General features: G+C 42.8%; 1 protein-coding gene across 4 annotated transcripts in view; it reads right to left on the bottom strand.

Annotated features, from left to right (window-relative positions):
- LOC108698411 (protocadherin-19) overlaps window positions 1–4,026 on the bottom strand; it is a 117,964-nt gene extending 113,938 nt beyond the window's left edge. For 2 of the 4 annotated variants that reach the window (XM_018229881.2, XM_018229882.2), the window contains exon 1: window positions 998–4,026. In XM_018229881.2, coding sequence (XP_018085370.1) covers window positions 998–3,156 — 2,159 coding nt within the window. In that variant the 5' untranslated portion in view covers window positions 3,157–4,026. The remainder of the gene's footprint in view (window positions 1–997) is intronic. The other 2 variants (XM_018229878.2, XM_018229880.2) reach the window with 1 other exon arrangement.
- Window positions 4,027–18,012: the final 13,986 nt, after the last annotated feature.

Raw genomic sequence — 18,012 nt, 5'->3', positions numbered from 1 at the left:
AGGCATTGCAGCTGCCCCTGTAGGGGATCTGATTGATATTCATGGGCAGTTAGCATTTGTCGACTAAACTTTTTTTTTTTTGTTGTTGTTAATATTGAGGATGAAACAGCACTTGTATCCCTGTTTCCTATGCACAACATCGCCTGCTTGCCTGAGCAATTAGCAGCTACACGCCACAGCCTGGTGACAGATAAGCTTTTATTACTTAAGCTGCTGCACTTGCAGTTTGCCACTTAGTACTTGAAAATCTCCCATAAAATCATTAAAAAAAAGGAATTCAATAATGACTGCATTTATTCAGCTGTGGGTATGCCTCCTTTCCTTTTATTCCAGGGACTCGGGAAAAGCTATTTGTTCTTTAAAAAAAAAAGGGTAATGGTTTTAACTGAAAAATAGATATTCTACAGATTCAAATACATGTATGGAAATACAGAAATCATGATGTTCTTCGTTTAATTCTGTGTTCTTTTAAAATCCACCTCTGATTCAAGTGGAATTTCATTCTGAAATGAACATTACTAGTGCGGCCAGTGACACCAGCTGGTGAATTTTGGTATTGCAATATATTGCTCTTTCTTTTCACTGCTCTGCTTCATTGACTAACTGCTCAGTGACATGAAATGGTCTTTTTGCACTGCGGACACCTGCAGGATTCTGTCCCCATTCCCCTGACAGGGCCCCTGCATGTAATTTGTTAGTATTTGGAAGGACACAAAGGTCTAGTTCTAACAGTAATGGAGTGGCTCACTCTATCGTGATAAATACATATTATTAACACTTTGGCATCTACGATTAACACTATCAATGCCAAACTGATGTCTTTATGCACGGTCTCTTCCAAAAATCTTTAACACTTGGTAATTAGGATATGATGTTAATATTATGCTTGTTGTCATATGAAGAATGCCATTCTTCTACTATACAAGGGTATTTACTAGGAGGGGTGGGGGCATCATAAATCAAAGTCTAAAATAACACCATAAGAAAAGGTATTTACCTGCAGTTGTATGTCCTTATTTCCTTGTTGTCTCTCTTACATTTCACTGCCACAAAAATCATGGTGACAAAGAGAATTGCAGCAATGGATCCCAAAGCAATGATAAAAATCAAAGATAAATTAACAGATCCTACGGACTCCTGAGCATCCATGGTCGGGGACAGATAGATAAGAATCAAGGCAGATGCTGAAAGGGATGGTTTTCCATGATCGTGTCCCACCACAATCAATTCATAAGTGGTCTTTGAGTTTTCCCCAAAAGTTCTGGTGGTCCTAATCTCCCCATTCATTTGATCAATCTCAAAAAAGCCTCTGTCCCCTTCGGAAATCTCATAGGAAAGCCTTCCATTCTCTCCCTCATCATAATCATCAGCTTTCACCATAGTCACTAGGTAACCCACACCTGCATTCCTGGGAATGGACACCTCAGAGGTCCCATTGACAAGAGGTGGAGCAGTTATCACTGGAGTATTATCATTTACATCCACCACTATGACCCTGACAGTCACGTTGCTCTGGAGTGATGGGTTACCTCCATCTTTCGCTAGAATTTTAAACTCAAAGGCTTTTGTTTGCTCGTGATTGAATGATCTCAGGGCATAAATGTCTCCCGAGGTTGGGTTGATGGACACATAGGTGAACACTGGCATATCCCTCACTTGGGATGGAACAAGTTGGTAGGACACACTTCCATTTATGCCCAGGTCGGGGTCTCTGGCTGAAACAGACAACAGGTAAGCCCCGGGGGTGTTGTTTTCTGAGACAATCACCTGATAGAATGTTTTGGAGAAGTGAGGGTGGTTGTCATTCTCATCTGTAATTCTCACTGTGAATGACTTTGTAGACTGCAAGGAGGGGTTGCCACTGTCTTTGGCCTGGATAGTGAGATTGTACTGATCCCTCTGTTCTCTGTCTAGCCTGCCATCGACTAAAATGGTGGAGAAGCTCTCATATTCCTGCAACCTGAAAGGCACACTGCCCAGCAGTTTGCACAGGACCCTTCCATTTATGCCGGAATCCTTGTCTGAGACCCTAACGAGAGCTATAACATACCCAGGGGGTGCATTCTCACTCACTTCTACCACTTCACTGTTGACTGAAAGCAAGTTAATGACTGGCACATTGTCATTCACATCCAGGACATTCACAGTCACTTTACAGTGGGCAGGGATGGAGTTGGGTCCCAGATCCTTGGCTTGAACATCGATTTCATACACATGGCCTTCCTCATAATCTATAGCTCCACTGACAGTAATCACGCCAGTCTTGGGGTCTATTTTGAAGAGCTCCCTGGTTTTGTCCGACACGTAGCTATTAAAAGAGTAGACTATCTCTCCATTGGTGCCTTCATCGGGATCTGTGGCATTGAGATCAATAACCATGGTGTTAAGGGCAGAGTTTTCAGGAACGTTGACGGTGTAAGCGGCCTCCTCGAACAACGGGTTGTTGTCATTAGAATCTATGACTTTGATATTTAGTTCCACAGTTCCGAAATTGGAGGGATCCCCTCCATCCAAGGCTGTGATAATGTAGTTGTAGTGAGACTGGGTCTCCCTGTCCAAGGCTTTCTCCACTACCAGTTCAGCAAATCTAGACCCATCGCCCCTTGTCTTTATTTCTAAGCCAAACAAATCATTGGGGGTAATTTCATAGGTCTGCACCCCATAATTACCGGAGTCTGGATCATAGGCACTCTCTAGAGGAATTCTGGTTCCAGGGCTGGCTGTTTCCGAAATCTCCAAGTCAATCTGGTCGGTAGGAAAACTAGGGGCATTATCATTGAGATCCTTGATCTCGACTTTGATGACACAAATCTCCATGGAGTTGGACATGACCTCCAGTGAGATGACACACTTGGGGATCTGCCTGCACAGTATGTCTCTGTCTATCTTCTGCTTGGTCACTAGCAAGCCTGATGCATTGATGTCCACCAGATGGGGAGCTGAGTTAGAGACCACTCTGAAGGCAGGCTGCCTGGGGTCCAGCACAAAGCCAGCATCTTTAGCGTCCTTAGCCACATTGGCAATTACAGTGCCAGCTCTCTGCTCCTCCTCCACCGTGTATTTCAAGCTGATCAGGGCTCGAGATCGAGTCCAGGACATTAGCAGCAAAAGCAGAATGTGCAACAAATCCATCTCCCTGCTCAGCCACAACCACATAGTCCAAAGGGCAAGGGATCGCTCGCAGGACTACAGATGGAGGAGAATCCACAAGAATCATACAAGCACTCACTGAAATAGATGGGGAGATGCAGAGCTGAAGTTGAGCAGTTCATGCACAGGGATGCTGCTGCAGCTTTACCTTGGGCAAAAAGCACACAGTCAGTTCCCGGCCGGGGAAAACACCTGCTCTGCAGTCGCAGCTTCTGAGTAAACTGCAGCAGCGATCAGCGCGCACCGGTTGAGCACTTTAAACGCGTCCTCATGGCTTGTAGTCATTCCATTCTTCTGCCTATACCTGGTATCACACCAGCCCCTTCACGGGTCGATCCACTGAAATCCAGGCAAAAAAAATTAAAATTAAAATAATTAAAAAAAAAAAAAGGTATTTTAAAATGATAAATGTAGCCAGGGATTAGTGTGAGCAGCATTCATTCATGTACGCAATGCACAGAGCCCACCTTTCATCTGCAATTGTGCATCTGCCATGTCCCACCTTGCTGGATGTCTGTGCGACTGATGCTGCTGAGCAGGTGGGATGCCGAGGGGCAGCAGCTGAGAGATCCGACAACAGGGAACACAAGTCATACAATCAGCACCCGATCATGCCCGACCAGAACAAGTGGCCCCCGGCATTTAACTAGGAGAGAGAAAAGAATCGCTTTCTTCCTATGCCCGCGTCCAATTTTGTTTCAATGAAGTAGTCTCAAATCCATTGCTGCTTTAGTGTGGTCGTTCCTTTCCCTTGCTGGATAATAAGCCTTTCTCTTCTAGTAGTAGCGCTGAGTCCCCCCGGCTGCTGCTGCCTCTCGCTTGGCTGCTGCAAACTACTGTCTGTGCGCTGAGTGAATGTAGCGAGAGGGAGATGGGAGAGGAGGGGGGAGTGCTAAGTTGGAAGCTACTCCACGTCGCATCCAATCACAGCGCGCCAGGAGGAGGGGGGTGATTCTGATTGGGGATGGGGAGCTTCAAATTTCCAACAAGGGTTGAGAAAGTTCCCCAGTCAGCAGCAATGAAGCTGCAGAGAGGAGGTGTCCGTGGTGCTGCTGTCTCTGCCGCTGCTGCTGCTTCTACAGGGGATTCTTCTCTGCATTGCGCCCGATCTGCCTTCAGCTCGCTCATTTCTCACCCGGCTAGTGAAGCCCACTGAGTATCTCTCCACCTGAGCCTTGGGCTGTGTGGGGTGAGGGGAGGGGGGTTGCTGCTGAGATGAGAGGTGTAGTTGCACTACCACAGGCTGGCTATGCCTATGTGGCTTATAGGACTTATTAATAACTTCCTTTGCACTAAGCGCCCAATGGAGATTGAATTGCAAACCCGCCGCCTTTGTCCCAATGCCCTTGAAGCGTAAAGGGGGAGCCGCCGGGAAGCAGCAGTAGTTGTCAGTCGCAGTGTGTGCGAGTCTATTATACAGCGACTGAGCGCGTGCAGCTCCGTTTACACGGCTGGGAGATGAGTTCTTAGCCAGCGGCTGATGCTCTGACAGCAGTGTTGTCTCTGTTAATGCAGGTCACCGGCAAGTGCTAAAACTCTTTATTTACACAGCGCGCAGCCATCCATCATATGGGAAAGCGCAATCAGACTCACCCGCCGCAGCCCTGCTCTACCTCATCCTGCCTACAATAGGATAACGTTACACTCACTGGCTCCCATTACTCCCCATTCCTGCTGACCAACTGCACAGCGGCTTAACCCTTGTGGGGCTGGGCAACTCTACTCCCCAACAAAACCAGCAACAACAACAAAAAAGAAAGAAAAGGCGAAGTTGCTTGTAGTAACCAAATATCCAGAATAAACCTAGGAAAGAAATAGAGAGAAAACCCGATTTTACCAGTATATATCATCTATATATCTATGATCATCATCTATATATCATCTATCCATCTACTATTTATCCATCTATTATCTATCTATTTATCCACTTAAATGTTCTATCTATCTATCATCCCTATTTCTATCTATCTATCTATCTATCTATCTATCTATCTATCTATCTATCTATCTATCTATCATCTATCTATCATTTTCTATCTATATATTATCTATCTATCATTTTCTATCTATATATTATCTATCTGGGGCTGGGCAACTCTACTGCCCATCAAAATCAACAACAACAAAAAAAAAAAGAAAGAAAAGGTGAAGCTGCTTGTAGTAACCCAATATCCAGAATAAACCCATTACCTCTCTGTCACATGCCTGTACTGTGCACAAACACACACATAAACATCCATATGCTATAAATATTGTATATCGTATAGGAGATATTGTATTGCAGATAATATTAATATTGCAATCATCTACCATCTTTATAGAGTAATATTAGGATGAGCTTCTAGATATGAATTCAGTACAGAACACTATTTCCCATCATGATGTGGCACCTGCCAGTGGGAGAGACAGAAGCCTGCCAGGGCTAAGCCTCAATGCCATAGTCACCTATGAGGCTACTAGCCAATGACAGAGGCGGGTCCATATGAAGTGCTGGTTTATAGATTTTATATAGGAAGACTGTGCAGTTGTTATGTATGTGTGATGAGGCTGGCACTAGGCTGGCACACAGCAGGAGACATGAGCCTTGAGATGTGTGTGTTGTAATTGCTGCTGCACAGGACTGGACTGGGATTCAAAATAGGCCCTGCCATTCCTAGTACACAGAGGCCCAAACAGACCCCAACAGCCCACTTAATAGTCACTTTCTATGGCATCTTACAGCAGCCCCTCTGGCATTTGCCAGAACCCACAGATTGCCAGTCCGGGCCTGCTGCTGCAGCTTTAAAATGCACAAATGAAAGGACACACGCTCCCATTATTTAAAGGCAACCCCTCCTTTATAGGAAATCAATGGTAATGGTTAACGTTAAGACGCGCGTGTAATGTTCCACTGAAGGATGTGCGAGTGACAGGGAAGGGCAGGGAGAGACAGTACAATGGATTGCAAGGTGCTGCTTAATAGAAGGGGGGATGGGAGGGGGCTGCTGCCTAGATCAGCTTTCTCCGCTCCCACCAGCCGCACTGATGCCCCGACTGCAGGTTCAATGAACTCGCTAATATCCCGGATAACGGGATCAAATGAAATGAGCGGATAGGTGGAAAGGAAGCAGCAGCACCGCGGCTGTGAGTGAGGTCACAATGGAACTGCAATTAAGTCAAGAATTACTGAGAAGCCCAGCACCTCTGGGCCTGATCGTGGCAGAAGGGATATTGTTTTAATATTACCCTCAAGCTAAACAAGCAGATATCTCCATTAACATGATACGTAGTTCTTAGAAATAGATATAGATAGATTGGGTCAGTCCGTCTGTTTATCATCTATCTATTTCTAGTTTTCTTATACCATTATGTTACACTTGCAGCCAAAATTCTGGCACCTAAAAGAATAGAAATAGATAGAAAGATCAATTTTATCAGTCTATCTATTTATTATCTATCTATCTATCATCTATCTATCTATCTATCAATCTATCAATCTATCTATCTATCTATCTATCTACTATCTATCTATCTATCAACTATTGATCAATATATCATCTATCTATCTATCTATCTATCTATCTATCTATCTATCTATCTATCATCTATCTATCTATCTATCTCTTATCTATCTATCTATTTATCTATTATCTATCTATCTATCTATCTATCTATCTATCTATCTATCTATCTATCTATCTATCTATCTATCTATCTATCTACTATTGATCAATATATCATCTATCTATCTATCTATCTATCTATCTATCTATCTATCTATCTATCTCTTATCTATCTATCTATCTATCTATCATCTATCTATCTATCTATCTATCTATCTATCTATCTATCTATCTATCTATCATCTATCATCTATCTATCTAATCATCTATCTATCTATCTATCTATCTATCTATCTATCTATCTATCTATCTATCTATCCTATACCATCCTGTCCCACTCGCAGGCAAATGGCTGCAGCCAGTATGTGGACAGAGAGGATATGCAGGCGTTTAACACTATGGGTCACTATGAGCTCTTCAGTGGGATGAAGATGAAGGGGAGAGAGCAGAGCAGACACAGATCTGTCATTAGACAAGAGGATGAAGGAATCTGATAGCCCCATGCAGTGCCGATCTTTCGGCAAAGACACATTAGCGCTACATTACAGAGGACAGTCCGTTCCCTTCTCTTTCAATAGACCAGGAACGGTGTCCTTGCAGACAGAAGCTACAGACAGGACAGGGGGCCCGCCGGTTGTGGAGATGGAAGGTGTGCAACAGCAGCCTCATTCAGCATCAGTAACACACAGAGCTTTTAGCTAGGGCTGGGCTCAGCTCTCCATACACTGAAGCCAAGGATGCAGCTTCCTTGTGGCAAAGGCTGTCAGGAACCCACTGATCAATACAAGTGAACTGGCGCCTCCAACATTTGATTGAGGAGAGAGAGAGTCTGAATGGGATGTTCTGCCATTAACAATCCCCCAGGTATACACAAATGGAAGAATTACTCAGGTACAATTATGAACTTTGCAGTGGCATGAAAAGAGAGAAGCTACACACACACACACACACACACAACAAGATAGAATATAAGCAAGGCATAGCCCATGCCTCCCTGGGGAGCTGTAATGGAGAGTCTATCTGCAGCTGTCTTTTAAAGGGAAACATGGCCGGAAAGGAATTCATGGAGGATGGCAGTGCCTCTTACAATCATAATCACACCTAAAAAGCCAACTACATGATCTGTTTAGGAATCAAGGAAACGTCAACTGGGAATAGCTGCATCAATCTCTTTCCTTTAACCCTTTCCAGTCCTGCAGACTGCTTGGAAACCTACCTCCTAGTGGTAGGGGCATCTCTCAGGCCCATCTGTCAATTAGCAGCATGGAAATAATTTAGATTCGATTTATAAATAACTCAGATTCAACCAGTAACAGCTACACACAATGGCTGCAATTAAAGATACAAATGTGGACTAATATGAAAGATATTTTGTAACACGTTATTTGGTTCCTTCACAGCAAATCGTTGTCCTCTCAGTCATATCCACGTCCCTATAAACAGGGGGAACTAGGGCCTAGCAGCCTTGCGCAGTATCACTATATATATATTTGCAAACAGCCTCTGGCCCAGGCCCAAGTGGAATCAGAGTGGAAAAAAATTCCATCTCCCCTTAAAGGAGTGGTTCACCTTTGAGGTAACGTTTAGTATTTTGTAGAATGCCCAATTACTAGCAATTCTCCAATTGGTCTTTATTATTTATATTAGAGTTTTCGAGTTATTGGCCTTGCTCTTTTGCCTCTTTCCAGCTTTCAAATGGGGGTCACTGACCCCATCTAAAAAGAAGTGCACTGTAAGGCTACAAATCTTTTGTTCATATTCCAGTCTCTTATTCAAATTGGTACATGTTTGCTAGGGTAATTTGGTCCCTAGCAACCAGATTCCCGAAATTGCAAACTGGAGAGCTGCAGAATAAAAAGCTCAACAACTCAAAAACCACAAATAATAAATGAAAAACAATTGCAAATTGTCTCCAAATATCACTCTCAACATCATATTAAAAGTTCATTGCTGTTGGATATGTTACATAATGCTTTAACTTGACTTTTTCATGTAAGCCTGCATCTTTGTAATCAGGAAAATGCAAAATAAAGAATATATATATATATATTAAAAAAAAGTTAATTTCAAGGTGAACAACCTCTTTAATTTGCTATAACTATTTGATTTAGCCCTTAGCATGATAATGAGCCCTTTATATCAGGTCCTCTGTTGGGCCCCTGATAGACTGAGTCCAAAATGAAGCGATCATAACCAAAGCAGCCCTCTGCTGTATAACACCCCACTGGGAAGCACTGCAAGCTGCTGTGTATAGGCCATTAATGCCTGAAAACACACACCCGCAGATTTTCCGGTAAGAATCGTAAAATCGTAAGTTCGGTGTAACATACATCTCTTGCCATTAATAGCTTTTCAAAGAGACAGTGGGATGCTGACAATTTTATTGCCACTACAAATAGCAGTGATCAAAATGCCCCTCATGTTATTTCCCTAAGGCACAGAATGGCTGTTTTTAGTTTCCTGGTTATCTCACATCTTTGTTTCAGTTCATCATCCCAACATCCATAAGTTAAATGTTACCAGGTGCTCTTTTATACATAACTCTGTTTTTTTAACTTTGGATCGCCGGATGTTGTTGTTACTACAACTCCCAGCTTTACTTGATCCCATCATTATCTATTGAGGAATTGTAATGCAGACATAATTAGGAACCATAGGTTAAATGACAGGTATTAAAGATAATATATATTTTAGCACAGTAAGTATGGGTCAGTGGGAGCCACTCCTTTGCTGGTGATATAGTAGGTGCCAAGGGTGGAGAAAAAGTAAGCATTGGCCCTTTCTGCACCTAAGAATTACTTGTGCATACTTTCTATACTGTAACACATGTAGCAGCTTAGGAAGTATGTACAAGTAATTCTATGTATGTACAAGTAATTCTTAGGTGCAGAAAGAGCCAATGCTTAATTTTTCTCCACCCTTGGCACTTACTATATCACCAGCACATTTATAGTCCTTTCTGTGCCATAGGGGATGTCTCCTGTTGCAATGTTGTGAGACTAATTATAGTTAATTTACTGATTATTGGTTATGGCATTGTTTCATTGGCCATATTAAATTGGCCCAATTGGCTCCAAAGTCTGTGGAGCCCTTGGAAGGGGCAAACAAATCACTGGTAAGGACACATAAGGCCCCCCACCAGGCCCGGACTGGCAATCTGTGGGCTGCTATAAGGTGGCATATAAAGTCAGTATTTAGTCGGCTGGTGGGGGCTGTTTGGGGCTGTGTGTGGGCTGTTTGGGCCTCTGTATTAGAGTCTTGCAGCGGGTTGGGTACCCGCAAAAACCTGCGGTACCCTGCCAGTTGCGGGTAGAAGTTACGGGTGCGGGTACAGACGCGGGTCGGTGGATCTGTGGGTTTGCGGGTCGGGCCGCGGGTCTTCTCAATAGCGATTTTTACTCCATTTTTCTGATCATGCCTACTTCCAATGATGTCACTTCCAGGTTACAATGACAGCACTTCCTGATTCTTGATGGTCAGTGGGTCACGGGTCCAGGTTGCGGATAAGGTACTTGCGGGTCGGGTAGCGGGTCCAAGCGGGTTGTGGGTCTGGGTTGCGGATTTGTGGGTATGGGTCAGGTACGGGTTCAAAAAAATGGACCCGCGCAGAACTCTACTCTGTGTACCTGAAATACCAGGGCCTATTTTTATTCTCAGTCCAGACCTGCCCCCCACTAAGTCTGTCATAGTCATTACACTAAATATAAACAGCGATTGTATTGACATCAGTCGAGCAGAGCTTACAATCGAATCACAGCCGCTCCCCCATTGGACTCTCTGCTTTGCAATTGTGCAAACAGACTCAACCTGCTCATCGTGTATTTAAAGAACTGTCTGTGACTAATCGGGCCAACTGCTCTGCAAATCACAAGGCTGTCATTATTCCAGGCAAGAAATCAGAAGAGATGTACACGTTCATTAACTATGTATTAGTCTTACAGCAAGCACAACTTTATATATTCATCTCTTTCCATTTGGCAAATAACACCCAGAATTAATTACCCGTGATAGTGTTTAATAAGTAGCAAGTCAAAGCGCTCGGAGACGCTCTGCGATTTCTGCCAGCTAGATACAATAAGTGGAGTACAATAGTACATACAACCTGAATTGGGTGCAAAATATGTAGCTGGCCTCTTGCATGGGATCACAGGGCATTGTCCCAGCTTTACACCCATGGTGTGGTGTTCATTCTGCTCAGGTTGTGTTTTTATAATTATAATTGTACAAATCCTGGATTCATATGATTTTCAGACCATGTGTGGAGTGTCCCGACATTTTTCGTGCCATGGTCAGGTCGGACAGGCTGATAATTTCTCTGCGTATATTGCCGATCTGACGATTTTCAGTGGGAGACAGTCACCAGCTTTTGTCTGACAAACTTTCGTACGATTGCTGTCAGGACAGAACATTGTCTGATCTGTTCTTTTACTACTTTATTTAAACTGAAGGTTAGTGGCAGATCGGGAGATGGGGGTGTCCGTTTGTTCATCCAATATTACAGGTAAACCTGCACGGCTATGGCCGCCTTAAGACATTTATGAGTGGAAGGTGCCTCTGACAGAATGCAAGATCTCCCTCGTCTCCTTCCATCTATTTGATCTCTTTGCGCTCTTTTAAGGCGCAAGAGAGACATCTAGTGGCCATGCGTTGTAACTTAGAGATGAGATCTCCGAGTCTGCTAGCAGAATTGTTTTTGTTCGAAGATCTGATTACATTTTGCCAAGTGAGGTGGATATAAAGCGGCCGTTTTTAATTTCGATTTGAACAAAGGCTGCACGTTTTCTTATACAGCTCTCTTACATTTAGATGGCATATGCCTGGCTGAAATCCATAAACTTTTAAAAAAGCTGTGCTCTGAAACCAGCACTGGGTGCTGGAAAAAACCCCAGTATCAAGGGCATACCATGGAAATCACAAAAAAATTCCGCAATCCAAATTAAAAAAAACTTTATTATAACGTGATTAAAATATAGTAACCTCACAGTCTACAGCCTTACGCATTTTGTGCCTAAACGGCACTTAATCATAGCCAGTAAAAACTAGTGGTACCCACATAATTTAAAAACATAAAGCTCCATCCCTTCAATCAAACATTCATTAATCATTACATCGGTGCTGACTTGACTAGTATTTCTCACATGTACATATGTAGGGGGCTCAAGTAATTATCACTCATACATACTGCAGGGTCATTTTTAACTTTAACGCTCCCTTTAGAAATGACACCAGATCAATAATTAATACATAATTCACAAATAAACATACACATATCTCTGTTATGTATATACCCAAGTGGTCAAAAATAGAAAAAATCCAGCAATAATAAGTCTAAGTCCATAAAACCTGTAGGAAGACAGGAAGGGTTATTCCCTTAAATCCGAATTTAGCAAATTCTTTAAATGAAAAAACCACAACCAAACGCCCATACCTGATTTTACCTTATTTATTATTAAAAATAAAAACTAGATTTAATCGGTTCAGGTAAAAACTCAATAAAATTGAGCCCGAATCGTATAGAGTTTTTTCCGAAATGGATTTCTGCACAGAAACTTTAAAATAGGATAGGGACCTCTGCCATTGACTTATATACAACCCCGACAGGTCTGAGATGGCGGATTTTCGGATTTGGGCTTTTTGCTACATCGGGCTTTAATAAATCTCGAAGCATTTGAGTTTTAAAAAACCCTGAAATATTTGAGTTTTACCTAGGGATTCAACTAATCCATTTTTTTGGATTCAGCCGAACCCCGAATCCTAGCGAAAGATTCATCCAAATACTGAACTGAATCCTAATTTGCATATGCAAATTAGGGGTGGGAAGGGGGGAACTATTTTTACTTCCTTGTTTTGTTAGAAAAAGTGACACGATTTCCCTCCCGCCCAGAATTTGCATAAGCAAATGAGGATTCGGTTCGGCTGGGCAAAAGAATTCCTGCTGAAAACGCCCGAATCCTGGCCGAATCCCGAACCAAAACCTGGACACGGTGCATCCCTAGTTTTACCCCAAAAATCCCAGCCAGAGTTTAGTAAATAACCTCCTTAATATCTGTTAAAGGAGAAGGAAAGTCATCCTGCACTTGGGGGTGCCAAATGTTAGGCACCCCCTAGTGATTGTATTGAATTACCTGAAACCCCGGGCCGGTGCTCCTATCAGCAGAAAACTGCACTGGCCCGGGTTTTTCCAATGAGCACCACAGAGCGATCCTCTTCCGACTTCTTCTTTCTTCAAATTTCCTGGGGCAAATGCATGTGCAGTTGAACGAAATTGCTGACTTTTTAGTTAAAGTCCAGCTTTTCATTCTACTGCGCATGTGCAGTCGCACGAAGGAAGACATAATAAAAAGATCCGTGTGCACTTGTGCATGGGGGTGCTGCAGCATAACAAATAACATAAGGCAAAAGCCTACAGTTTAACTTTGTCACATTTATAAATTGCTGGAAGTGTCAGGACAGCCCTGTGCCACTAGAGTAGTTATAGGTTTGGTTGCCCTTTAAAGCAAACTCTAGTTCCAGCATTCCTTCTAGCCACAATGTGTGTGGAGGAACTAATAATTGCTCATGAGTATTGCGGGCTGTAGTTTCTGCTAAGTATTGGGTGTTCCAACAAAACCACTTGTTGCTTTGTAAATTTTGGAGTTGATGAGAAGAGGTATATACTTGTCATTTCTGTCTTTTAGATACTCAACACAAGCCAATATGGTGTATCCTTGAAACATCAACACTGTTGTTATAGATGATAGATAGATGATAAATAGATAGATAGATGATAGATAGATGATAAATAGATAGATAGATAGATGATAGATAGATGATAGATGATAGATAGATAGATAGATAGATAGATAGATAGATAGATAGATAGATAGATAGATGATAAATAGATAGATAGATAGATAGATAGATAGATAGATAGATAGATAGATAGATGATAGATAGATAGATGACAGACAGGCAGATTACAGTGGATAAACATTGACACCCAACTCTCAATTTGACTGGCATTTCAGTAGGCCCCCTTCCACTGCCATAAGCACCACAATTAGGAGGTCATGCCCACAATTTGAGAACTACTGGACATTATTATCTGTAATTTAACTACTTGTTGGCCTATGAGAAAGAAAGAAAGAAAGAAAGACAAATAACAAAAGTGGGCATCATTTTCAAAGACCCAGCTGCATCAGCACCATGACAATTATGCATGACCCCAAGCTTTTCATCCAAAATATCGTTCTGGAAAGGGCAAGCATAACTTTACACCTCTTTGCTCTGATACTCTTTACTGAATATGGCCGTGATGCAGCACAGCTGAAATTGACTGAACTAGTCTCTTAATTAATTTGTTTAGGGATTGCTGATGACATGTATTGAGGATGAAATTCATCTAAATGGCCCTGTCTGTGTGCAAGAAGTATATGCATGCAATCAGGGTGATGATTAATATCATTTATTTTCATTTTTATTGCACAAAAATTTCCTGCAGCACTTTACAGAGAAGGTAATCACTTGCCCGAGTCTTTCTCAGTACAGTCTGAAATCTAGTTTCCCATCACACAAATACAAGAATAACATATGGGCCACATTTACCAAGTACAAAAATATTGTCACAGACCCACAGGTGGAAGGAGCCTTTTTCTTTTTTATTTGGGGAGGTGAATAAGTGAGTGCTGCAGTGTACCAATATGCAGGCCCGGATTTGTGGAAAGGCCACCTAGGCCCGGGCCCAGGGTGGCAGGATTTTAAGGGGGTGGCATGCTGTCCAACCACACCCACATTGTTTCAAAAACACTGGGGATGTGCTGGAGATACAATCATTTTTTAAATTTCCTGTGCACTAATCATCATTGCTTCGGTCCAGATGATAAAAATTTGCATGAATAAGGGGAAGGGACAGGGGCGATGAATGGCAGTGGGCCTAGGGGCGCCCACTATGTAAATCCAGCCCTGCCAATATGGCACTACATCAGTACCACAACTTGTATCATTCAATATTTGTATGTTCTGTCTTAACACCCATCTCTTTTACAGAGCTGCTGAATATGTTGGCTCTTTATTAATAGAGAACCTGATAATAATAATAATAATAATAATAATAATAATAGCAATATCAGGGCAAGGCAGTACCATATGTAATATCTAACAAAATATAACTCTGAACAGAGCTTTACATATATATTTTTTAAACTCTTCTCTAAGTTGCAAAGTATAACCCAAATACAATATGTATATGTTCCTTGTGAGAGGCCCTGCCCTGGCTGGAGCTGCCACAGTAATTGACAAGTGCAGAACAGAATGTGGGGGTGGGGCACTTTTTATTCAGCTGATACAGCTGATTCCCTTCCAGTCTAAAGAGCCTGATAAAACAGACTTTAATCACTGGATATATTCATTCTTCAGTCTTATTTCCTGGCAAATCTTGAACCCATCCCACATGGTTTTACAGAAGTTTTCAACAGCAACGAGTGAAACAAGTGGGAGGGAGCCAGTTGTGCAGCCAGAGTGCTTATGAACAGCCTGAATGTAAATATAAAGATATTCTACAACAGGGAATGACACTACACTTACAATTCCAGTTGTATCCAGTCAAACTGTCCATCAAAGTTTGGGGAGCCATAGACCATCCCAAACCTTCATTATAATCTGCTCATGCACAAACTGCCATGTTTTTTCCACACGTGCACCCTGACTGGCACTTGGCACCATGGGTGCAGGTCTTTTTGCTCCAGAATGGCAGCACAGTATTCATAGAGGGCAGGGCTGGAGTGGCACAAACATTTCCCTCATCCTGCCTTCAACCCACCTCAAAGTTGTGTATCATCAAGTTAGCGATTTTGCACCCCTTAGTGCTCTAGCGCTTGTGTCTTTTTAAGTGAGCCCTAAAGACATCACACGGATATGTGGTTCAGGTGCCCAGTGCAATAATAGGTTAAATCAAATAGATATCTGACATTGATTTTAGTGTTACATGATTACTGGAAGGTGGCAAAAATCATGGAGATGAATTGCAAAAACTAAGAATGATGGAAATGTGTGAAAAAGCCATTGGTTAGTGTCTGCACTCCTTAGGGCTACTATAGGAAATCTTGGGGCCTCATACACCTAAATAACTGGAGCTCCCTGTGGTCATTGCAGCAGGTCCTTTGTAAGCACTGATGGGGCCTGTCTGCCACTGGGGGTGCAAATAAAGCTGCATTAAAAAAAGAAAAGGAGGGCCCCCTACCTTAACATTTTTGGGGTCCCTACAGCAGTCCTAGCTGCCCCATGATGTTGATGCTCACTCATTATCACCTGCTTCAGAAACGGATACAATCTGCTTCACTCATTACTGCACAGAAAAACCCAAACATAGAAACCGCACCCTCCAATGGCAGGTGAATAGGTTAAATATTTTATTTTAAATGTGTGAAAAGTGTGTTTTCCAAAAGACTTTTAGTAAATGCATAAAAGTATGGAAGGGGGGTCCTGTTCAGTGATTTCATGTCCACAAAGCAGCACACCTGTTCACCTGTAAGGTTTTACCTGCTCTCCCCTGTGTTGCGCTTTCTTCCTTTCCGCCGCAGGGGAGCGCAGGAGTAGATGCACTCAGTTATTGTGAAGGGGGCTGTACTCACACAGACACATGCATGCACCGAATGCAGGTGAAATGCAACATGCTGCGTCCCACCTGCATTTTCCACGAACATGCGTCCATGTGAGTACAGCCCCCTTCACAAAAATTGAGTGCGTCTACTCCTGCGCTCCTCTGCGGCTGAACGGAAGAAATCGCAACACAGGGAAGCGCAGGTAAAACCGCCCGTGTGTAAGAGCCCTAAGGGATTCCCTACCCACGGCTGACAAGGAACACAAATCCCAATATAGTATTATTAAAAGCACCTTTGTTCACACTCCTGTCAAGGGGGGAGGACACAGCGCAAGGATTTTATTCATAGTTTTTAGAATTCACCTTTTGTTAGATTCCACAAAGGAATGTTCTGGAAAACTAGTTTTAAAACAGGGCAGGAGCAGGCAAGGCAGCCACTGGGCTTTGTGTGTGCTGTTAAAATTGATGAAACAAAATTGAGGTGAATAGAAATGTAACTTTACCTTCCGCTGAGTCAGTGTATCAGACTCTCTGCTCTAGCTGTTCCCTCCTGCCTTTTCAGCTTTATTCCAGGGGACTGAACTCAACACTACAATATTAAATTGAATCCACTTCTGCTTCTCCCAGCTCCAGATACCGCACAGCCTTTCATCTCTTTAGGAATTGACATCTGATGAGTTTTACATTTGGAAATGTTTACATTTGATTTTGCATTCAAGCGGCATTTTCGTTTATATAATTCTATATTCCAGTTTATTTTTGTGTCCAAAATGTTTCCGCTCAGTCTTAAAGACCTGTGTTTTTGGTTAGTACGGGTAGTAGTGTAACTGCTGCTAGAATTTATGTAGAACAGAACAATAACCAGAACATGACTGTATGACCCTCCTAGTAAAGCTCCTGAGAAATGCGTGGAATAAACAGATGGTAAAGACAATGATGTATTTGTATTTGTCTATTTATTCCCACAAGAACTCCAAATTAACTTATCAGTGTTGGACTGAACCTTTTAGAGCATACAAGAGAACCCGATATCCAGGGTCCACTGCCATAGCAATTAGATTAAGACAGTGTCAAATGCTAGATTAGTTATATAGACCTATGGTCAGGACTACCATCAATAATCATAGGACCCTCTATGATGACCCACCCATCCCACCTAGGCTCCACCCAGACCCACACAGGCTCCACCCAGACCCACACATCCCATCCCACGCTCCACCCATCCCATCCCAGGCTCCACCCAGACCCCAGCTACACCAAAATCCCACCCAGGCTCCACCCAGACCCCGCCCACACACATACAACAGTAAAAAAGTCACACAGATAGGGGCAGATTAATGCCTAGGCTACCCTAGGCTATAGGGGCCCATGGGTTTTTAATTTATTTTATTTTTAACAATTTTATTTAAAAAAATTCACAGGGGTCCGCCGCCCCCAGGCTTGCTGACTGGGACTCTGGGAGACAAGACACTGATGGCATGATGCACGTATGCTGTAGACTCGCTGGGCTGACTATCTTCATGTGGAAGGGCAGGTGCTCATCTGTGACCTCATTGGTGTGTGATGACGAAAACCCACTGCTACTTAAGCGGTTTGAGCATGGCGCTCTCTCGCACACACTCAGTCAGACGCAGGCAGAGCAGACATGCAGTCTGACTGTCTGTCTTCTTCGTGACTCCACTG

This window comes from Xenopus laevis, chromosome 8L (assembly GCF_017654675.1).
Source record: "Xenopus laevis strain J_2021 chromosome 8L, Xenopus_laevis_v10.1, whole genome shotgun sequence".
NCBI lineage: Eukaryota > Metazoa > Chordata > Amphibia > Anura > Pipidae > Xenopus > Xenopus laevis.
This window is presented reverse-complemented; position numbering and strand designations above follow the sequence as displayed.